Source organism: Sciurus vulgaris (genome assembly GCF_902686455.1).
Source record: "Sciurus vulgaris genome assembly, chromosome: 10".
Classification (NCBI taxonomy): domain Eukaryota; kingdom Metazoa; phylum Chordata; class Mammalia; order Rodentia; family Sciuridae; genus Sciurus; species Sciurus vulgaris.
The window spans coordinates 61,638,785-61,657,555 of record NC_136470.1 but is presented as its reverse complement, the minus strand read 5'-3'; the positions used below and the strand labels follow the sequence as shown (position 1 = coordinate 61,657,555).

The 18,771-nt window shown below is 32.6% G+C and overlaps 1 protein-coding gene across 1 annotated transcript in view; it reads right to left on the bottom strand.

Moving 5' to 3' along the window:
• Positions 1-18,771, bottom strand: part of NECTIN3 (nectin cell adhesion molecule 3) — a gene marked incomplete at its 5' end in the record, with an annotated part of 133,099 nt that overhangs the window by 75,869 nt on the left and 38,459 nt on the right. Inside the window, 3 exons of the mRNA XM_079100423.1 lie at positions 822-939; positions 3,884-4,180; positions 8,980-9,321. Of these exons, the coding sequence (XP_078956549.1) occupies positions 822-939; positions 3,884-4,180; positions 8,980-9,321 (757 nt within the window). The remainder of the gene's footprint in view (positions 1-821; positions 940-3,883; positions 4,181-8,979; positions 9,322-18,771) is intronic.

Sequence of the window (18,771 nt, the reverse complement as noted above, 5' to 3'; positions counted from 1 at the left end):
AACAAGTCCCAAATACTGAGAAATAAAAATGAAAACTTCAGTGTAACAGTTTCAAATTTTTTTTATTTTTTCAAATTTTAAAGATAAAAAGAATTAAGGAAATATAGATAATAAACTACACAAGTAAAAAGAGATAACTGTTAGCTACAAGGAGAGCTCTAGACAAAACAAAAACAAAAAACCACCAGAATGCTGGTATACTACTTAACTCTTAGTAAAAAATGTATTTATCTATCCTAAAGAGGCAAAGGAAAATTCACAGAGTTTAACTCAAAGGAACTTAAATTCATTCAGACAATGAAGAGTAAGAATATATATTTGTGGCTAAAGAGGTGGTCATAAAATTAACTCATCTAAGAAGGGAACAGTGTTTAAAATTGGTAAATCAAGAAGTAGCAGCTTAAAACCAATGAGGGCAACTACAAGAAAAATATTTCTAAATTTGCTAATGCAGCCTGTGAGCAACTGAGAAGGTAAGAAAATACAGGAGAATAGGGCAGCAGAACATTTAGAAATTGTTCATTTAAATAAATTATTCAGCTATTATTATAAACATGCATTGGACTGATAAAAAGTTTACATATGCATTTAAGATTACTCTTCACATTTAACCAAGCATGGGCAGCCATGCCTATAATCACAAAAACTCAGGAGGCTGAGGCAGGGCAACTTAACAAAATGGTGTCTCAAAATAAAAAATAAAAAGTGCTGGGAACATAGTTCAATGATACAATATTCCTGAGTTTAATTCTCAGTATGGGGAAAAAAATAATGTTTTCACTTTTAAATAATTTCTCTTTAGAAGCATAATGTTACACTACCTGCTCCACACAGATTTGAATGGTGGTGGATTTGCATCAGCATTACACTTGAGATTAACACCTCTTCTCCCCACAAACCAATTTCCATCATATCCTGTTACTGAAACTTCAGGGGCATCTATAAAATAAACACATGAAAGAACAAGTCATCTTTTTGTTATGGGTAAATGCAGTATACAATGATAGAGTGTTAACACAATGGACTAGGCTTTACAAGAACAGAAATTATTTTTCCTGTTCTCAACATGTATTAATCAATGTGGAAGATAGTACTCAAATATTAGTTGCCTAAGGAATGAATGAATGAATGGATAATGAGTACCCAGACACTAGACAATTTTAAGTATACACAGTTCTAATTTTTAGGGATGCTGAATATAAGACTACTCATAAACCTACAATCACCAAACGCAAAATGTTAAGAATCCTATTATGAGAGATACAGACAACACATGAAAAAAGCAAATACATTGTAATAATTAAATAACAAGACATGGTATTTAACTATCATGTAGAACCAAGTCATCAAATAAAATTATCTTTTAAAAGATGTTTAATCCAGAAGGAAATGTATCTCGTAAGAGATAGCAAGTCAATTAGAGAAATAAAATGCTCTATGCTGTAGTTAATTAATAGTCAATGGACATGTAAAAGCATGGCAAAGACTTTCTGAGACTACAACATACTTAAAAGTGAAGTAAATTATCTAAGGCCTCAACAGTACTATTCATTCAATACACCCAAAGATCTTTTAGAATATGTGTGGCTATTGAAGGACTACTTATTCATATCTATCAAAAATAAAGGTCTGCCTATAAATTATAAACTCCAATACCTACCATTTATTCAACCATCATTTTGTTTAACTTCTAATGAGGTAAAGACTCCATTTTATGTATGTGGCATATATTTAGACTCATTATTTATAAAATTTATATTCTGCTAATAGTAGAAAGAATGGCATTTAATAATATTTAGTCCCTACCATGAAGATCAGGAAGGAAAAGAGTAAGATGTTAAAAGAGAAAATAAGAACAAGGACCAATTTAAATTGAGTCTAGAGGTGAGAGAAGTCACAAAAGGATTCCTAAAGCATTTCTTATGCATGGTGCTGTGACCTTTCTGGGAGCAACACAGAAAACCAGGTGAATAGCAAAGGACAGATAAAAAGTTAAAATAACATCACGTCAGTCTTTAAATCTTATAGGAAAGCCTGGTCTACTGAAAAACAGTTTAGCAAAAGGTGGTAAAAAATTAAACTTTTACTAAGATATAGCTACCTTGGCAATTAAAAAAAAAAAAAAATGCCTGCCTCATAAATCCCAAGAATTAGTCAACACTTAAAATTGTACTAAATTGTGTTGCTGAAAGAGTCCAGATCTATCAGTGAGTTTAATCTCTTTTTAAAAGGAATAAAGACTAAGCATAATATATTCCTAAAAACATACCTCCTAATTTTTTTGAGGTATGAAATTGGATTCTAAGACTTTCCCCTTAAATCTGTTCACGTTTTATTCTCCAATTTTAAAAAGGTAAAAGCATGAGTATTCCAAGAACATTTTAGAAGGAAGTTAATAATGAAATCCATTATTATGAAGAAATACATAGAAAAAAATTTCACATATCTAGGATTACAGTCAAGAAAATAAATAATAATGATTTTAAATAATAAAAACTCAAGAAAATGTCACTCATTATTAGACACAGGTAAAGAAATGTATATATGAGAAATGGTAGTACTTACAGTTGAGATCTGAATTTTACAAGAAAAAGGAAAAAGTTAAGAGTCTGTGAAAGTAAGGAGGAAACATTTTTTTAAAAAAATAGATTCTCCAAATAACTGAAAAGATGGTATTAGCACTCAAGAATGTAATGGTAATAACAAGCATAAATACAGCTGTTCAAGTTTACCCCCATAAATAGTGAAAAAAAAAAAAAAACTTTGAATTAACTTTAAAAACCATTACAAGTTTAATGAATATGTATGATTAAAAATTCTATGCATGGCATTTCAAAAAAAAAAAAAACAACAAAAAGATAAAACAATTCCTTCAAACACCTATCTAGATTTAAAATCTGTACATGAATGGAAATGACAGCAGAATCTAAATACTTTTACTAATGTTATCACTTTATCTAATTTCCATTATCTTTACTCTAAGATACAATCAACAATAACCTTTTCTTTTGCTCAAAATTTTAAAATGCAAATAAACATATCACAATATACCCCAAACTGAGAAACTATAGAAAAGGAAAAAGTAGATACCCATGAAAAAATACACACACAAGCACCCCTTAACAAAAAAAAAAAAAAAATTTAATATGAAGCTAGCTTTGAAACTTATCTAATTATTATTATCCCAATGTTTTTAAAATATTGTTTTACCTACCTAAGAATCTTAGAACATTATCAATAAGATCAGAATAGAAATAATATTGAGAAACCATTTTCAAACTAGTTAAAAATGTATGTAGGGAAATAAAAGATTCTTGCTGAAAACAGTAAGCATGGGTAAGATCCAGGAAAATGAATAGGCATTCAAACAGAATTGAGTTGTCTATACCCAAGTATTGTACATTTTGAGATACAAATTTTCCAACTCCCTTACATCCAGTCTACTTTTAAGGTCTTAAGAGTCCTTCTCACAAATGTAATAAAAAATGCTCTGATTAGGAGACAAGCACAGTGGCAAACACCTGTCATCCCAGTAACTCGGTAGGCTGAAGCGAAAGGATTGCAAGTTCAAAATCAGTCACAGCAACTTAGCAAGATCCTGACTCAAAATAAAAAATGAAAAGGACTGGCAATGTAATTCAATGGTAATATGCCCCTGAATTCAATCCCAAATCCCAATCCAAAGAAAACAAAAATGCTCTGATTAAATAAAATTTTCATGTAAATATAAGCAAAAACAAAGAGAAAAAATGTCAGCAAAGAAAAGCTATAGGATTATCTGAATACTACATACTCAAATTTAATAGGAGCTTGATGAAACATGTCAAAAGAAGAAAAATAAAATATATGACAAGTTGAAAAGCAAACATTAGCTTTTACTTACACTGTATATCTAACATGAAGGAGTATCGGATATCCTTTTCCAAGGCTGGATGTTTTACAACACAAGTAAGTCGCCTTCCTCTAGCAAATCTGGTTGGAAACAGCTTATACTTGCTGACAATTGTTGCTGTTTCATTTGGAAAAGAAGTTGTAGTAGATTCCATTTCACCAAGATCACCTTCCCAGTCAATATGTGCAACTGGTTTTCCAGTGGCTGCAATACAAATGGCTGCTACTGTTTCATTTCCTCCATCAATTAAAGAATCTGGCCCTTTTATCAGGCTCACAGTGGGTTCAACTGTTCAAATTAAAAAAGAAAAAAAAAAAGTAAGTTAAATTTCAGTTAAGAAAATAGTTACATCCTTCCAAGACACACCCACACACATTTCACAAGCTCAGGAACAACTACACAAGGCTTTTAGGTAATGCCAACATCAACTGAGTTCATGGAAGAACAAGAAAAGATGTGTAGCTACGACAACACAAGGCCAAGATTTTATACTCCCATCACAAAGATGGCTCTCCCTGACAGAGATGTACATTTTTCTCTCCAAATTAGTAGGCAACAAAAAATTTCTGCAAACTTGTTCATAAGTTCTTTTATAAGATTTTTTTATAAGATTAATAACTTTTAAAAAAGTTTTAATATATAGTGCTTCATTCTATAGCAAAAAGTTTACTTTTTAAAATGTTACTAGTAACGAGACTACAGTTAAAGTGCTAAGCAAAAGAAAAATAAAGTCCTTTAAATATACCTACAAATGCTTTTCTGGGCTTAGAGGGTGACTCAATAATTTCATTTAAAACACACTGGCTTTAAAACATTCAATCTTTAACTTCTCATATTACCTAACAGAACTGATTAGGGTTGCTAAATTTGTTCAACTATTTTGGTTTCTAAGATATACTTTAAACTCACTCTCAACAACTCTTGGGTATGTTCCTGAGCTTTCTGGGTATAAGAGTTTCAGAATTAATGTAGAGGGAGGTATCTATTTTTTGGTAAAAGGTTCTTTTTAATCATACATGATAGTATAGCCATAAGAATGAGGTCCTAGTTGGAGTAACATATAATCTGGTGTGTTTTAATGAAGTTTTCAATTCAAATATACTAAAATTTATCAGTTTTTATTTACTTTTGAAAGTAAACTACTTTATGTACTAAGAAATACCATATTTCTATACTTTAAGGCCAACTATTATATGACATTGTTTCTTGTTCTCTGCTGAAAATTTATAAATTGATGTTTCTCCAAATGTAATAAGTGCTATGGTTTAAAAGTCCATTTCTGATAATTCCAACATCTTATGTCTTGGCAGGTCTGTTTCTGTTGTCTTATTTTGTGCAGGCTGCTACTTTTGAAGTGTTCCTTACTTATAAACCGAGTTATTCAAGTAGACTGTGTAGACCTCTGCTTGAATAATTAGTGTAAAAATAATTGGAAGCCTAGAATAAAGATATCTTTCCTTCAAAAAAGATCTGTGTTTTCTTATGCCAAGTTCCTAAAAACCACTATCACTACGATTTTCTTAAATTCAATATACAGTTCTGGAGATCTACAAAGAAGGCTGTCTTACTTCTATTTTACTACTATTCTGAGACTGTAATTGTTTGGGGTATAAAGTGAATATCAGATGCACAATTAGGCATGCCAAATTGAGCAGACATTGTCTCTTTCACTTCTCAATGTTCTCAAAATCTTATCATCTCAGATGTTTCTTCTGAAATGTCAAGTATCTCCAGGTTGAATGCAGTTTAAAGCACTAACTTCTACATTTTCGCCTTCTACTAAATTTTGACCTAGTTATATTTCTCACTATAATACTTCTTTGAAGTTTCTAAGGTTTTTTTTGTTTGTTTTTATATTTCACACTCACTGAGAAGGTTGGTCTGTTAACTTATGCCATCATTAATAGAAACCTTTTCTTTTTGGGGAACTTAAAACATTTATTTTAATGTCAGCTTTAAATTATGTTACTTATTTTTTCTTAAGGGCACCCATCTCCTAGTTATTTTTACTGGTTTTCTAAAGTTCGTTTCATCACATTAAATTCTCTGGGTAGTGACTCTTCTCTGTCAAGCAGTTTGCTGTTGCTTCGTCTGACCATGTAAAAAATGCTACCAAGGGGGGAACTTTCCACCTTTCTCTCATTCTTTCCTTCCTTCTGTCCATCCCCACCCACCCCCAACCTTCCACTTTTCTCATCACTGAGCTATGGCTTGGAAACTGACTACAAAGGAAGCTAGAGCAATTGTGGGGGCTCATCTTATTCTTCTACATCTTTCACAGATCAGAGCCCTATATTGCTTATTACCCAGTGATTAAAAACTCTTCAATATTTGCCTGATTTTCTTGTTCCAGAGAAAAGAGAATGAATTCAAGCCCTGTTATGCCATCATATTCGGCAATGGAAGTCAATTTTTTAACAGCAAAACCAGTATTATTGAAATAGGGGAGAATTACCTACAACTATAATATCCTAAAAATGATCATTATGATATTTGTTTCCTTCTCTGTTTCTATTTCTAGTTGTTACATAGATGAATTTATTGTATGAATAATTTTATGCCTCATTTCTTCTCAACTATAACTTGAGCAACTACATAATATTACATCAAGAGAAAGTAACCAATTAATATTACAATCATTCTACTGTGGGGCACTTGTTCAATGTTCCTAAAATTTTTGTTATACTACATTCCTTTAATTTGGTTTCTGACACAACCACTCCACCAAAATGCTAATGTTACCAAAGACCACCTAATCTACAGACTTATACATGGCCACTTCTTTTGGATAACTTTCTGGAATGTGATAAATCAAAACAGTTCTTCCCAATCAGTTCAAAAGAATTAAGTCCTAATGCCTTAAACTAGCTATTCTAAGTAATGAATTAACTTCTAAGTTATGCATTTAGAATAATACTAGCTTTATTGCACATTTAGAAAAACTAAAAAAACCATTTTCTGTAGGGCTTAATTCTCACTGCAGAAAAGGCTTCTAAAGTAATGCTTTCTTAACAACTTTTCTTCTCTTAATATGAATAATAGTATTATGCCTTGTCTCAAAGCTCTCCCTGAACTCTATCCATATTTCTTCCAACCTCTTGCTCTAATTATCAGTCGCAGGCCTGTTCTATATTCATCTTAGAACTTCAATAACTAATACTGCCCATATGATTCCAAATTTTCTCCAATTTTACTACAAGTCTTGTCTCCTCAGTTTCCAACCACCCAACAGGTATTTGCCTGTATATATCCTCAAACTTAATAAACCTAATGCTGAACTATTCAGCCCAGCTTCTCAATACCTGTTGGAAATTCAGATGAGCCTATTCAATTAATAGCAACAATTTGTTCCATCAGCAAGTTTCAAAATCTGTTACTGTTCAAACTTCTGTTGTTTCTTATATTGGTCAATCAGTCATGAATTTTTACCATTTATTCCTTAGTAATATTGCCCTTCTTCACTCAAGTGGCAGAAATTGGAAAATTAATTTTGAGTCTTCACAGCCTCATGGCCAAAACAGTATGATTTTAGGATCTCTTCATATTAATTTATCCCAGACTGATCTTCCTAAATCACAACTTTCACTACTTGACTCTATTAAGTCAAGTCTTCTATAAGTTAGTCATCCCTCTAAATGAAGTGAGAAGAATGTCACAATAGTGTTTCTCAAACTTTACTGTGGACACAAATCATTAGAGGGTCTTGTTAAAGTGAATATTATTGTTCAGTAATTCTGAGAGAAGTGTGAAATTCTGTATTCCTAATAAGCTCCCAAGTGCTGCTGGTTCATGGACCCAGCAAAGCTCTGAAGGTAGAAGAGGCAAGGGAGAAGCAGCACAACTATTATATACTAAGATTATATTTCTAGTAATATGTCAGTCTAACATTCAAGTTACTTTAATTTGCTCCTATTCTATACCTCTCAAGACTTGAAAATTTTTGTTCTCTATATAAATATTTTGAAAACAATGCATTACTTTTTCAGTGTTCCACTAATTTAGTAAGTTAAGGGTCGTGATGCTTCCAAATAGTCTACAATGGATAGGACAGCTCACCTCAATGAAGAATTCTGACCCCAAAATTCAATAGTGGGAAGTAAGAAAATTTTTGCTTTAATGTACAGTTTTCTGCCTCTCTGCCCTGGCTCATCTACTCTCAATTCTAGAATAACACTTCTCTAGTCTTTCATTTTAACCCATACATAAAAACTGCCCATCATTTGAGGACTAACACAACTACCTATTCTACAAAACATTTCTTAACTACCATATTCGCCAAATTCATTCTTACACCTTACTCATATATTTATTGTATGAGTGTTATATATCAGGAATTCTTATTAACTTTAGGGAAAGCTATCAGTTAACCAAACTCCTAGCAGCTGAACAGTCTTTCTGAGGAAAGATTTAAGCAGACTATTTCCATATAAGCAACAAACTGCTATTACTCCTTGATCCTTACTGCATTATTCCAAAAATACTCAGCAGTGTTTCTGAATTAATATTCTTCTGTAAGTGGTTATCTTAATGCTAATAAGGTTATTCAAAATTTCACCATAAATTTTAACAGTTATCTGATAGGAAAGGGGTATCTCCTATCCATTTATTGTGAGCAATATCACAAGATTCAAATAGCTATCCAAATCCACAATAGCCAGAATAAAATTTGATGTGAAAAACTGAAACAAAGTGCCAGAAGGCTCCAAGAAGTCACAATCAGTCACCGAAAAGAAAAACAGAAAAACCTAAATAAGATGGTAATTATTTCAAAGTTAAAAAAACGTGAGGGGTAGTAAAGGAAACAAATGTCACAGAAACAGTTTCTAGTATAATTAAAACATTATCTTTCATGAAAGAAGTGAAAAGCTAAACCAATGTAGAATTATACAGATTAGATGGACAGATACTGATATTTTAAAAGATAAGAGATCCTAGAAATGTTTAAGACAAAACTTGAGAAATCACATTTGAATTATTTTACTTAAAACCTAAATTTGAAGATAATTTCAAACATTTTAAAATTTTGAAAATATTTGTATCATAACCCTCACCACTATCACCAAAATACACAATTCAAGCACACCTACCTAACACAGTTACAGTTGTAGAGGACTGGGCATTTCCAAGTGGAAATGTAACAGCTTTGCATATGTATTTTCCAGAATCAGAGAATCCGATGTTATGTAGAGTAATTGTTGCATCATTAAGTGAATAGTTTTTAAACAAGACTCTTCCCTGATATTCTCCTTGAACAGAGAATCCATATTGAGGATGATGAACTGCAATAGTCTGTGTACTTTTGCCATGTATCTTCTCCCATGAAATTTGTGTTATGGTTTCATTTACTTCAATTAAACACTTCAATGAAACATTCTTTCCCCACACTGCTGTGACATGTGGCTCCACAATAATTGGTCCAGCTAAGGCACCTATGGGGGAAAAACACATAATGGAACTGTTAGAAGTTACACTAACCTGTGGTGTCTTCTCCCTCCCTTTTTCCCCTTTTCACAGATTCATCATCTCTCTCCCTCCCTTTTCCCCTCCCCACCTTCTCCTTCTCTCTTCTCTCTTTCTCTCTTTCTTATGACTGAAAACAAAAAGAAGTGAAAAGAGTAAGATATTCTCTGGGCTGGATATAAGAGTCAAAGGATGAATATCAATCAAGCTAAATACTCGCCAATATATATTGCTGTGAAAAAAAGCACTAATATGGGACCAAGCTTGGAAGCAGATCCTTCCCCAGTTAAGCATTCTTACATGAGAATCCAGACCTGTCTGACACTTTACATTCCCATGAGATTCTAAAGTAGAAGATCCTGCTGAACTGTGCCTAGATTCCTGACCCACAGAAACTGAAAGATAATAAGCAGATGTTGTTTTAAAGTTACTAAGTTTTAGGGCTTTTTTTTTTTTTTTTGGTACCAGGGTTTGAACTCTGGGACATTCAGTCAGCCTATTTTGTATTTTATTTAGAGACAGGATCTTACTGAGTTGCTTAGCACCTCGCTTTTGCTGAGGCTGGTTTTGAAATAGTGATCCTCCTGTCTCAACCTCCAAGCCACTAGGATTACAGGTGTATGCCACCGTGCTGGACTAGGGTAATTTTTTATACAATAATAAATAATTTATTCATATAAGACCTTTCGAACCAAATATAACACCAAAGTATCTTCTTTCAGAGAATTCCTATATTAAAAATTACTATAAAAAAGATCTTTCAAGAGAGACCAATTTTCAGAAAATAATAAAGAAATGTTTATATAAATATGAAATCTATTTTTTCTTTTCAGTATGAAAAAAACATCCATAAGCAAAAGTTAAAATAACATCAAACTTTTTTCATATAATATTTATTTCCTTCCTAAAAGCAATGGAACAAAACTTACACTGTTAGGGAAGACTAACATTCATGAATACTACAGTCAATCAAGATATTAGTTCATTAACAAGTATATTAGAACATACATAGTAGGTCCTTGAATAGTTTACCACTCACATGTGTTGCCTAGCAAAAGAAACAAAAATTAAGAAGTAAACCAAAATATGTACTCAAAAATGAAAAAGGTGTAAACATTGAACAATACTTTTAAAACTAAATTAGAACTTGTAAATATACATATATATATATAAATGCATAAGGCATCACAAGATAATAAAAAAATGTGTTTAAACATGTTCAAACAGTTCTCAACAACTAAAACATTTCACATTATTATTTCCATGTATCTATTTTGAAGGGAAAAAATGTAAAAGTAGATTAGAGGACAAACTTAACCATTTAGGTTATATTACAGAAAGGAAGTGACAATTTTCACTGACTACACTTAACAGCTATCAAAGAAAGAATGTTGGTTTTTTAACTATTGCTCCAAAATATTTGAGATTTCCATGATTTCACTATCATTCTCTATCAGCTTTCAAGTATAGATAATTAATCATTAATCCAAGACACATAAAATGTGGTAGTATTCTAATGTATTACAGCAAGTTATCATAAGCCTGGTATTAAACCAGAAAATATGCAAACTCATGAAAAAGCAGTTGCATGAATATTAATAAAAGCAATTAATAAAATATTCACTATCAGGTTTTAAAAAATCTGACAAAAGGATTCTTAATAATAGAGCAAACTTTTCAAATGTGGCAATCATCACACTAAAATTATAAAAAGAGGCAAGGTCATTAAAAAAAAAAAAAAAAAGATCATGACAGGATGGTTCACTATCATCACTGTCACTGCCCCTGTTCAAATGAAAACAAATTCAAACCAGTGTAACAAATTAAGAAAAAGAAACAGAAAACGGTAAGTATTATAAAGAAACAAAGTATTACTAATCGAAAAATCTAAAATCAAGGTCAAGTAACAGGCTATGAAAACCAGTAATCTGGTTGCTTATAAAACATATGCAAAATATATATGAATCATATAACCAAAATGTTATAATAGATAATACCTTTATGTTTTTTGCAAAAAAGGCTTACTTATTATTTGTAAATCATAACTATACTAAATATCCATTAATAAACTTGTGAAGAAACTATAAACCTGACTTAGAGTAAATGAAAGCTATGCCATGTTGCCAGATGAAAAAAACCTTAAAAATGTCAGTTCTTCCCAGATTGATATACAAATTCTATGCAAGACCAGTGAAAATACTAATTTAAAAAATATGAAAATATGAGCCAGGTGTAATAGCCAAGAAATACTTCAGAAACAAAGAACTAGTGCAAGGAACGAGAAATATTAAAGTGAAATTAATAAAAAATTTGGAATTCAGTACTATAAAAATAATCAAAAGTACATAGAGACTGATGCGTATCATGGGGTAAGATATAAAATAAGGTTAATATTTCTTTTAATTTGTTTGAGGGGGGAATAGTGAATTAGTCATAAAATACTAAAACAACAAGAGCTAACTATCTGAAAACACACACACAGATCAATAGAAGACCTAAAGGTAAAAAAATTTGTTACATATTGCCTGTATATATAGGCAGTGACTTTTTGTATATTCTTTCAGATAACACTAATTATTATCCCTAGAGAATAGAACTACTGAAAATTAAAGAGGGACTTCCTTTTTTCTTTAGGTACTTAATTTCAATTTATTTTTTAGTTGTAGATGAACATGATACCTTTATTTTATTTATTTATTTTTATGTAGTGCTAAGGATCAAACCCAGTGCCTCATACATGCAGGCAAACACTTTACCACTGAGCTACAATCCCAGCCTTCTTTAGGTTCTTTTATGTCAGGATCATTGATAAAGTTGTAATTTCCACACTAAAAAGCTAACTAAAAAATAAAAATAAAAACATTCCTATTAGGTGGAGATAGTCAAAGAGATGGGTTAAAAGACTAAACTTTTTGTGCACTACCACGACCAAATTCATATATTGAAGACTTATCATCCAACGTATGTAGAGGTGAGGCCTTTACACGGTAATTAGGTTTACAAGAGGTTATGAGGATGTCTCCCCTGTGATGGGATTAGTGTCCTCCTACAGAAAAGAAGAGAGACCAGAGCTTGCTCCTCTCTCTTTGAGAGCACACTGAGATGGAAACTATATGCAATCCAGAAAGATAGATGTTATCAGGAACTGAATCTGCTTGTACTTGTATTTTGGGACTTCCAAACCTTCTGAAATGGGAGAAACAAAAGTTGGGCTATTTAAGCCATACTATGTGTTGTATTTTGTTATAGGAACCCAAGTGGACTAGATACATAGTATTAAGATAACCTGGAAAGAATACTGCTAATTATATCACCTTACATCCCAGAAAAACGAGGGCCTAGAGGGCTACCAATACTAAGGCAATATTTGAACACAGGAAGGAAAACCAAAATAGACTGACCCATCAATTTAAAAGTATCTTTTTTTATTTATTATAAAATTAGTTTGGGATTTGTCAATATAAACCTTTATGATGTTAAGGGTAGGGTACCTTCTGTCCCAGGTTGTTCAGTGCTTTTATCATGAATGGGTACTGAATTTTGTAGTTTGGGATTACTACTTGATTTCTGTCCTTGATTCAATTTATGTGATGAATTACATTTACTGATTTGCATATATCCAACCATTTGTGCATCTCTAGAATAAAAACAACTTGGTCATGGTGTACAATCTTACTATGTTGTTGAACATGACTTGCAAATGTTTTATTAAGTATTTTTACATCTAAGTTCATCAATGATACTGGTCTGTACTCTTCTTTCTTTGAAGTGTCCTTATCTGGTGTTGGTATGAATGTGATACTGGCTTCACAGAAGGAATTTGGAAGAGTTCTATCCCATTCTAGTTTACTGAATAATTTGAAGAATATTTGCATTAGAGTTCTTCTTTAAAGGTTTGGCAGAATTCAGCTGAAAATTCATCTGGTCCTGGGCTTTTCTTTGTTGGAATGCTTTTTATTACTGAATATCTCATTACAAGTTACTGGTCTGTTTAGGTTTTCTGGGTCCTCTTGATTCAGTTTTGGCACATCTTATTTGTCTAGAAATGTATTCATTTCTTCTAGGTCTTCCAATTTATTGGAGTATAAGTTTCAAAAATAGTCCGTAATATGATACCCTGATTTATGAAATGTCTATGGAGATTTCTTCTTTTTCATTTCTAATTTTTTATATGGGTTTTTGCCCTTTTTTGTTTTTAAAGGAACAAACTTATTTTGATTTTTCAGAAAATACCAGCAACTATGAAAAACAAGCTGAATATTTGGCTGTACTAAAAGCAAAATAAAAGTAAAAATAACACTTGAAAACCATGTTTTAAGCTTCAAAAAACATTTTAAAATGCCAATTTAAATTATTTTATCAATAGAACAAAACAAGTTCACTAAACTACAACAACTGGAGTATATGTTTAACTGCTGTAATTTTTTCAAATTAAAAAATATAATAACAAAAATCATTTGATTCCACCCTTCTCTTTCTTTTGGTTAGTTTAGCTAAGGACTTATCAATTTTGTTGATCTTTTCAAAGAACGAACTGTTGTTTCATCAATCCTTTCCATTTTTTTTATTCTCAAGTTCATTGATTTTGTCTCTGATTTTAATTATTTCCTTCCTTCTACTGGTTTTGTTGTTGGTCTGTTTTTTTCCAAGGGTCTTCAGATGAACATTATATTGTTTATTTGGGATCTGATTTTCTTCTGTAGAAATTCACAGCTATAAACTTTCCTCTTACAACTGCATTCATGGTGTCCCGGATGTTCTGGTATATTATGTCACTATTTTCATTTCAGTTTAAGAATTCTGTAATTTCTCCTTTGATTTCTTCTATGACCCACTCATCAAAAAAGTACTGTTCAATCTCCATATCTTTATATAGTTCTGTAAGATTTTGTCATATCTGATAATATACAAGGATTATATCTATTTTTGTTGTTGTCGTTGTTGTTGTTGTTGTTCAAAGTTGCTTTGTGGCTTAAAATTTAATCTGTTTTAGAGAAGGTTCCAGGAGATGCTGAGAAGCAAGTGTACTCAGCTGTTGTTGGATGAAATATTCTATAGGTGTCTGTTAGGTTCATTTAATTAATAATATTTTTCATGTCCAAAGAGTCTTTGCTGAGTTTATGTCTGGATAACCTATTTAATGGTGAAAGAGGTGTGTTGAAATTACCTAATTATTGTACTGGGGTCTGACATTTCATTTTAAGTAGTGTCTCATATATAATTAGAGGAACCCACGTTTGGGGCATAAATATTTATTGTTATTTTATCTTCTTGTTGGACTATTCCCTTTATCAATATTAAGCTACCTACTTTGTCTCTTCTGATTAATTTGTGAAATCTGCCTTGTTATATATGAGAATAGCTACTTCTGCTTGTTCTCGGGCTCCATTAACACAATATATCAATTTCCATCCTTTCACTTTCAACCTGTGTCTGTCTGTGCCTGTAAGGTGTGCCTACAACATTCAAAAGCAAAACCACTAAGAAAAAAGGTTCATTGAGTTGAATAGAAAAAAAAATTCCCAACAAAATGCAAGAATCTTTCAAAATTTATAAATTGATATTTTATTAAAAAGCATTTGGTTTTAAAAGAATTGAAGTTAGTATATGATACATGCCTACCCAAGTTTATGGCAGTACAATTAACAATGGCTAAGTTATGGAACCAGCCATGATGTCTGCCAACAGATCAAAAATGTGGTATATACACACGCAGTTTTACTCAGACATAAAGAAAGACAAAATTATGTCACCTGCAGGAAAATGGATGAAACTTGACAACATTAAGCAAAATAAGTCAGACTCAGAAAGTAAAGTCATGTTTTCTCTCATGTGGAATTCAGAAAGGATAAAAAGAGAGAAGCAGAGGAGTCTCATAAAACTAGAAGACCAGCAAAGTATGCAGGAAGGCAGGGGTGCAAAGGAAAGGGAGGTACTGGGAACAAAAGTGGCCAAATTATTTTGCATGCATGTATGAATATGTCAGAACAAATCTCACTATTATGTGTAGTCAAAATTCACCCATAAAAAAAGTATTTGGTTTTACCAGTAAAAAGATACTAATGTAACTATCAGATTTTTTTACATTAATTTCTAGGAGCTAATACCTGATTTTTTACTTTCTGATTTTTCTACAAAAACATTCTGAGTAATTTTTATAAGTTTTGGTATATGTTTCTTTGTTTCAACACTTAAGTCTTTGAGCAAGGCTTTGTACTACTTTTCAAGTACTTATAGTTTGGTTCTACCTTAGATTCCGTGAGTTTCTAATGATATTACTTTTGCAGTTTAGTTAAATAGAGTTCTGTTGCTTGCAAATAAAAAAGTCTAAAACATTTCCATTCCAGGCCCAAACTAAAAAGTTAAAGACTACTTGTAAATAAGATTTACTCCTTGAAATCTTAAAATTGGAGAAAAAGATTTTTTTATTGTAGGTCTTAAACCAAACTCCTGCTGGATGAAGTGGTGCATGCCCATAATCCCAGAGGCTCAGGAAGCTGAGGCAGGAAGATTTCAAGTTCAATGCCAGCCCCAGCAACTTAGCAAGATGCTGTCTCAAAATAAAGTATAAAAAGGGGCTTTGGATGTGGTTCGTTGGTTAAGCACCCTGGGTTCAATCTCTAGTACCTGAACACCAAAAAAACTCCCTATCAGAATGCCTCGCTTTTGAGGGACTCCCAAAATCTTAAGCCTGTTTCCTTCCTCTGCTTTCCAATATAAAACTGAGTTTATCTAAAGAGCAAAAGGACTTTGAGACATGTTTGTTACAAAAGACCTGAAGTTCATCATTATTCATGATATAAATCTGGAATCCTAAGAGATTAAGGAAGTGCAAAGAACTGGATCATTCTCTATCTACCAAGAATTCTAACCATGTCATAAGTTGTTCCAGGCTACTGTTCACTCTAGGAGTCAAGGGAAACCATGTTAAAATATGCCATTTCTGCTTTGTTTACTTGATTTACAAGTTAGTTTTATATCATTAGCTAATTAATTAAACTAATTATTCTTTTAAAGAATAGGAGTGTTTCTTCCCCTACCTGTAGTTCCATGAAAACACTATGACAAAAACATAACTCTGTTCAGTATTTATAGGATGTACAGAGAATACAAAGCATCTGGAAACATATATCTAAGAAGAAACTTGTGACAGAAAAGAAAATATAAGGTCTTATATTCTATAACTACTCTGATTTAAAAAAAAATTAAAAATTCAAATTTATATTGGAGATTATTAAGTGTTTGAAATGAAAAGTATGAATAAAATGGCAGCAGTTCCCTTTCCAGTCCCATTTCCACAGCTATGAACAAGAAATGGTAAGCATCAGCATTTCAGGCCCACAGAGATGTGACTCTGGAAAAGCATCTGCAGGAAAGCAAGGCAGGCGATTGGTTCTACATACTGCAGATACTTGCAGGGAAGGATTTCAAGTGAGTTGCACAAACAAGTAAGAAGCATGAGTTGATTTGGGAAAATGAGTAGGAAAGATACATGCACAGTACAGCAGAATACAGATCTCAGAGATCTCCAGAGGTGAATGTATTTTCAGGGAGTGAGAGTAAGGGGGAATGAAGTAGCTGAATTTGGAAACCCTCCCCTTGCTCTGATGTTAGCCCTAGGAAGTCTCCCTCCCTTCTGTTGTGATAAGGAAGTGCTTCAGAAACTAAGAAGGAACTGAACTTGTGAAATCATGTTTTCTTGAGTCCTGGAATCTTTGGCCAGTATAAAGGTAATAAAAGTACTTTCCCTGTTTCAGGGTAACTTGTGTTCTTCTTATTGGCAGGGATAAGTCTCTGGGTTCCATTTCTCCTTCAGATAACGGGTTATTTGCTAAAAATGTAGCATATCCTATCAATTTACAACAGGACAGGGCCAAAGGTAAGCTGCCTTTAAAAAAAAAAAAAAAAAGGTTATGGAAAATAATATTCCTGCAACATAGCCCCCAAAGGGGCTCAGGAGGAGGTAGGGGAAACTACCCAAGGAACAATGGGCCCTGGGGGAAAGGGCAGATACTGAATGCTGGGCCCTAAACCATGACCGTCCCCCATTTGACCTGTTTAGGCAAATTAGTCCTAAACAGAAGCACAGCAAATACCAATGGGCAAGATTTGAGTACTCATCCCTGGGATCTGGACTCTTATCTCCTCAGACAATAGCGAGTTTCAACCTTTTTACAACTACTTTCCTAAATTAAAGTTTTAACCTGTTCAATAGTCCCCGACTGTCAAAACTGCACGTACACAGTTCCCAATCATTACATCATTGTACCCTATAACCAAAATCCCCTCTGTAACTGATTTTCCCATCCGGAAAATGGGTCCCAACAGCACCATTTTCTACAAAGGAATAAAGGCTTCTCTGAACCCCTTGAGGTCTGCTTCCCATCTTTTGCGCTTAGAAAACCAGTCTATAGAATTATTCCCTCAACCTCAATTCTCATAGCTATGTCTGTCTGTCACCTATCATTAAGCTCTACAAAATATATACATATATGTAAATACCCAACAAATTAAACATTATAGTCTGTGTCCAACTACAAATAACAAATACAACTTTGAAATATGGATACTTTGAAACTCTTAGAAAAATTTTCTGAGGCAACTACTAAAATCAGTACATATTTTCAAGAAACTAGAAATAAAACAGCATCTAGGTGTCCTCAACAACTTTGGCATACTTCAACAAGCATATTTTAGATGAATCAAACTTAGCACTGGAACACTGCATAATTAGTTTGAAATATTTTACACTTATGTTTGTCATGTCAACTTCAAAAATTTATAAAGGCTTTTCAACAAAATCCCCAAATAATACTCAAAACAGGAATATGCATAAAGGAATAGTCAAGTGAAGTAAATAACTTACTACAAAAACTAAAAACTCCCAACTCAAATATTAGAGTACAGAAGAATCTCTTCTCATGTCCTAACTATAAAACATAATTCTGGAATTACAGGATGTTTTATTCTGCATTCTAAGGAGAAACCTGGGTCACATTAGCTTAATTTGGTTGAGAAAACCAACCATTCATTCAGTATATATGAGGCACTTAACTTTGTGCCAGGTACTATTACAGGTGCTGGGAACGGTGTGGTACAGATGTTTCTGCCATTGTGAAGTTTACACTGAATGTTGGAAACAACTGCAAAGAAAGTAAAAATATATAGTAAGAACTCTGGAGAAAAATAAAATAAGAGGATGTTTTGGTTTGGATTGTGTGGTGCCCCTAAAAACTCACATGTGAAACAACGTTATTAATGCTCAGAGGTAAAATGTTCAATTATGCAATCTATAACCTAAACAGTCCATATTAGTTTGAATGCACTGGCTGGACAGTAACTGGCTGGGCAGATGGGGTGTGGCTAAAGGAGGTGGGTCACTGGGGTCTTGACCTGAAAGGGTGCATCTTCCCTGGGAT